The 5,561-nt window shown below is 29.8% G+C and overlaps 1 protein-coding gene across 1 annotated transcript in view; it reads right to left on the bottom strand.

Annotated features, from left to right (window-relative positions):
• Positions 1 to 287: 287 nt before the first annotated feature.
• LOC106461119 (ubiquitin-conjugating enzyme E2 H) overlaps positions 288 to 5,561 on the bottom strand; it is a 42,687-nt gene continuing 37,413 nt past the window's right edge. Inside the window, exons 4-7 of the mRNA XM_013920909.2 lie at positions 4,682 to 4,721; positions 2,328 to 2,380; positions 1,752 to 1,880; positions 288 to 440 (exon numbers count right to left, since the gene is read on the bottom strand). Coding sequence (XP_013776363.1) covers positions 322 to 440; positions 1,752 to 1,880; positions 2,328 to 2,380; positions 4,682 to 4,721 — 341 coding nt within the window. The 3' untranslated portion in view covers positions 288 to 321. The remainder of the gene's footprint in view (positions 441 to 1,751; positions 1,881 to 2,327; positions 2,381 to 4,681; positions 4,722 to 5,561) is intronic.

Genomic DNA, 5,561 nt, shown 5'->3' on the forward strand with positions numbered 1-5,561 from the left:
TGATACATTGTTTTGGAGAACTACTACTTACTCTGATGTTTCCATAATGACAATACATGGTTTGATATCCTCTATCTTTAACCATTTGATTACTGTCAAATTAAAAGGAATATACTCTTGGCATTCCACAAGTTCCCCATTACAAAGAGTTACATCACTTCATTTTTTTCAAGCTTACATGTACATATATAATTCAAAATGTTTATGTTACACATGATAGTGGCTAAGTAAGATAAAACAAGTTTCCCACCCCCCATCCCACTCTCACACTAATTTCCCTCCCCAGCCCATCCCTTGTTAATCCCCAGCCCTAACTAAATGTTATAGTTCCATATCTTTTGTTTCATCATCAGAAAAGTCACTCATTGAGCTTTCACTACTAGATGACTCTTCTCCCTGCTCTCTAAGGGCTTCCTCTGTTGCATATTTTCTAACATAATCTATAAAAAAACAAGAAGTTTAATAGTCTTAAATCTACTACATGGAAATAGGAAGAATTGAATTATGTTATGTTTAAAAACAAAACACTTCACAGGTTCATTCTGAAATATTTGGATGTAAAGACTTTATTTAAGACTTTTTTTTTTCATTGAACAGGTGATTTTTATACTTACACTCATTACAAACTTCTATATAAATTAAACATTTTATTTTATTAATAGCTATATTTCTATTACATTGTATTAGTAGCTATATTTGAACATCCACCTACAGTAGCATCAGACTGTGGATGATAAGTTTTAAAACAGTAAATATGTTTAACAAAATATACATACATACCCAACATTTGAGAGGACTATTTTTTTTTATTAAATACTGAATTTATATGCATAATGGCATGAATTCTGCATCCTAAAGCTTTTCAGCAAAGTTTTAAACTTGTAATAATGATCTTTATGTAGTGGATGTGTGCATTTCTCAAAGTAAGAATGAACCTATATTTCATCAAAGTTATTTCCACCCGAGATTACATACCACTACTTTTCAATGGCACATGGCCATTTTGAGTTGTTTTCCGTCTCCTATTGTTTTCGATTTCATCACACTTTGATGGATTGATCTTTGGGTAGTGAACAACAGCATTTACCTCCATTTCTTTAATAAAATTTCTTCCCTTAAAATAAGAATTTAAGTATTTGACCTTTTTTTATAATTACCTCATTTGCATATTTATCATGCCAACAGATTTTCCATAAACATTCTTGTATGATAATTATTATTAAGAATATGGTGATTATCAGGACCAAGTTGTTTTTTTTTCGTAAAAATGGAAGTATCACAGCTCAAGATAGCCATCAGGGTCAGCAGACACAGTAACAGTAAAGAAAATGTTTTTTCAATGCATTTGGTTAACTTCCCTTGTAAGGTGACAGACTTTGGGTCCTAATTGAGTATATAAACATTAATATGACCCCAAAGGTTAGTTTTCAAGGCCATTAAAAGGTTAAAGTCATTACACTGTTTTCTTCTTGTCATAATTAGTCAAATGATGAGGCTGAAATGACAGTCACATACAAAGGTCATGATTTTAAAGATTGAGATGGCTCTGAAGATCACATTTAAACCCAGCATGATTTATTTTTTTATAATTTCAATAAATCTTTTCATGTCCTTAACTGCAATATAGAATTTCACTTATGAATTATGTATACTTTATTTTATTTGATAAAGAAAATTGTTTTGTAGTATTTGTTAAACTAAAATGAATTTGTAAGCTAAAACATACTGTGCTTAAGAAAGTATGTTCCTACCTTGAACTTTCTTTTTGTAGTCTTCTGGTTTATGTAAATACATTGCAGCAGCATCACCATTAAGAGGGTCAATAGGGTTAGGGTACGTCAACAGTTGAGGAAGGAAGGAGTCGAAGATGTTTGATAGATCTAAGGCATAAAAACATCTTTTACCGATGGTAATGTTGGAAACACATTTATAGGATATTAAAAAGGGAAAAGTATATAGTTCCAAAAACTCATTTAAAGAAAATTAGTTTGCAAACAGTTGTGATTCTTGGTTAAGTACTATTTTTCAAGTTGTAAAAAGTTTTAGTTTATTTTATCTTAAAATAGTGTGTCAAAAATAACTTTAGTACACCATGGCATATTTTACTATATATGTAATCTGTACTGTTGTTTCGAATGGTATATTATTAGGAGAAAATTTTCTACTTATTTTTTCAAAGTGCACAATCTCTGATGCTAAAGCTATTATTACATGTACCTTCACAAGTCTTTGATTTTTACATAGTCTCATATTTTACAAATGTGGTTTATAATCATTGTTAAAACAAATTTTTCATGCATGATCACAATTACATAAAAGCAAGGTACCATAAAGTGCTGTCCAAGCTTGATTGATGACATCCAGACACACTGTTCCTGAACTACGAATAAAAAAGAAAACTTTATATTTGAAATTTAAAATGAGCTTAAAGTACAATACTCTATAATACTTCAACTACAGCCACAGCATCACATTTTTCTTACAACCATTTAAACTAACTAAAAAAAATTTTATTACCATTATACTGTATTTTAAGACCCAAACTCTTTAGCTTGAACCCCCCCAAAAACCTTAAATACTCTGGCTGAGGACTCCAACCTAATTATTTAATAGGAATTTTAAATAATAGCCACTATGAGGTACCTTACTTTCATTGCAAATTGTTCTTTGAAAAAAAAAACATCAAGCATAAATAATGCTGTGCACTCATATTTATTGCAATAAGTAAAATTATTCCTGAAAATATTGCTTTGCACTGTGGTAAAAAAAGTTTTCTACGTGTGCTGAGGCTACCATAAGACTATTTTGTGGGCCCCAGTTTGGGAACCACTGTTTTAGAAGGTGTAACTACACATATAATTGTATTAAAAAGAACCACCACGTAAACTTGTGTTTGTGTTTTTTTAAATTCTTCTTAATTTGTCCACTTCAGACTTGAAATTATAGGTATGTAAATAACATCTGCAGTTTATATGATTTTTATCACAAATGTTGGATCTATTGATTTCCAATGCTCCACCAGCTTTTGATGTTTTAACGGTAACTTTAAAAACAGTATTAAATACATCTTGGTTTGTATAGGCAATATACTTTCATCCCTCATGTATGTCTACCATAAAAATGTTTGACTGTGTAGTAACAATATTAACTCTTCAAACAGAACTGAGGGAAAAAAAAAAAGTTTAAGTTACTCATCTAATTGAACCCTTTATCTTCCATTTTAAACCTTTTAGGCCAATTTTTCATGAAAATGAGCTAAAACTTATAAAATAAAGAGAAAAGGTAAACATTAACATGTATGAAAATGTATTTTACTATTGAAATTTGTGTGACTGGTTATTTATGAGGCATAATCTTATGCGTAAACTTTTTATGTGAAGCTTTATTCCAGACACAACAAGACATTCTGAAGTCAGTTTGTCACATGAACATGTATAAGGAAGCACCAAGAAAAATCACAATGAAATATTATAGGTTATTGTGACAGATGGCCTATGTTTTTATTAGTGCACAAAACAATACAAGTTTTGAAAAAGTAACTTATGTACACTCAGGAATCATGGTTGAGCCAGCTAGAATCATGCATCAAGTACAGCTAAACAGAATCATTCCTCAGAATAACAGAGAACCCAGAACAAGAAGTAAAGGACAGCAAAAAACAAATTTGTTCAGATTCTAAATGAAAAATTAATGAGGCAAAGCCAAACAAAAAGGAATGGTGGTAGGATGGTACAAAGCAGAGCATCCTGAAGGCCCAGAGAAGTTTCACTGAGAGTCAGTACTGAAACATAAACATTAAGTTTTTAGATGCTGAGTTGAAGTTTATTAAGCAGTGTACTATAAAAACACATCTCAATAACAGTTAAGAAACATGAGCAATGACACAAAACAATGTTTAAGTAACAAAATGCCTGGAAAACATAAACCATCCAAGAATTTGTGTATGCATGATAAGAGTGTATAAATATTACTTTAAAAAATGTTTACTTGTGTTTCAGAAACATAAGCCATGAATCTTTGCTACTATGATCACTAAAATTCAACTCAACCAATGGAGGTGCATTGTAACATGAAAGGAATATTATGGCAGCACACTCAGAAATAACTTCTAATGAATTTGAAAAGATAATTTTTTAACACCTCATATATGCAGGTGCTTCTGATTTAATAAATGTGAGATTGCCTGACAAACCAACAAGCATCACTGGTTTATGCAAAAGATTCATGAGATCAAGTCACACACATTACATAAGTAATCACACAGACTCATATAAACAATCAAAATATAAAGCTTCCTCTTCATCCACAACCATCAAAATTATTTTATCATTATTTCTTTATTTTAAAGGTTAAAAAGAAGTATCTACTATTCAAATACCTATCCAAAACTTCAGGCTCTTGAACATGTACTTCACTTACAAACTGTCCAACAAATTTTTCTTTGTCACATGTTTAGTGAAGTGGTTTTGTATGAATCATTACTCTCCAATACATAATTTTGTACTATAACAATTATGATTAGCCTTGCTGTTATATGAAATTTTTTTGTGATCTATGCCCATATGACAGCATAATTCTTTTTTACTTGTTTCACATGAGATCATAAAATATTAAATGTACTCTGTAAACAAAGATGTTTAAATAATACTGTAAAAACGGAAAAAAAATTTACAATACTTACACTTCATCAATATTTGGATGGTAGATCTTGTTCATAAATCCTAAAATGAGATTAAAAATGAAAGCCAGTAAATACTGTAAACAAATATCAAACAAGTTAAATGGCTGAAGTCTGCTTTCATACACCACTTAGAAACAAGTTTTCAACTAAATTTACTGAAGTATTGAATCGATAAAATTCCGCAGTAACTTGCATGTATGTATCTTGACAGCTACAAATAAAATATATTTACCAACTGTCTTTTAACCCTCTCCAGACGGGTCAAAGGCTATATCATTGTGTTTGTTGACTCACATTCAAAATTTTATTGAACTATTATTTTATGAATTTATGTCATTAAGTTTGGTAACAAACTGTAGATTATAATTCAAATTTTACTATTATACATCATTTAATTTCTTAATTTAAAAGTAAATATACAATATGATATGTGAATAACCAATCAAAAGCTCAGAATGTCCTCCTAGTGGCTTTCTCAGCCATTTTCATGTGTTAGGATGCCATCTCATTCTTTAAAAACAAGAATTCATGGAGGTAGGTTGTGTCTTTAGTCTGCTTGAAATTTCATATTTTTTAGGCCAAAATACAGGTTAGTTACTAAACTTGATAAATTATTGTGGAATTCTATGGTATCAATATAGTAATTTATGATTTTTTTGGTTATTCAAATGTATATATAAAACCTAAAAAAAAATTATTTTGTTTCACATCCTCCATGTTCAAAACTTCTTCAACCAAGTACAAAGGTCATAACTAGAAGAGATAATGGTTTGCTTTACTTCTTTATTTACTGTTTTGTGTTTTAAGAAAAATAAGTTTAAGAAATTATTTGTAAATTGTAATAATCTCCAAACATATATAATATGTATATATAACATAT

The sequence above is a fragment of the Limulus polyphemus genome, unplaced genomic scaffold (genome assembly GCF_000517525.1).
Source record: "Limulus polyphemus unplaced genomic scaffold, Limulus_polyphemus-2.1.2 Scaffold900, whole genome shotgun sequence".
NCBI lineage: Eukaryota > Metazoa > Arthropoda > Merostomata > Xiphosura > Limulidae > Limulus > Limulus polyphemus.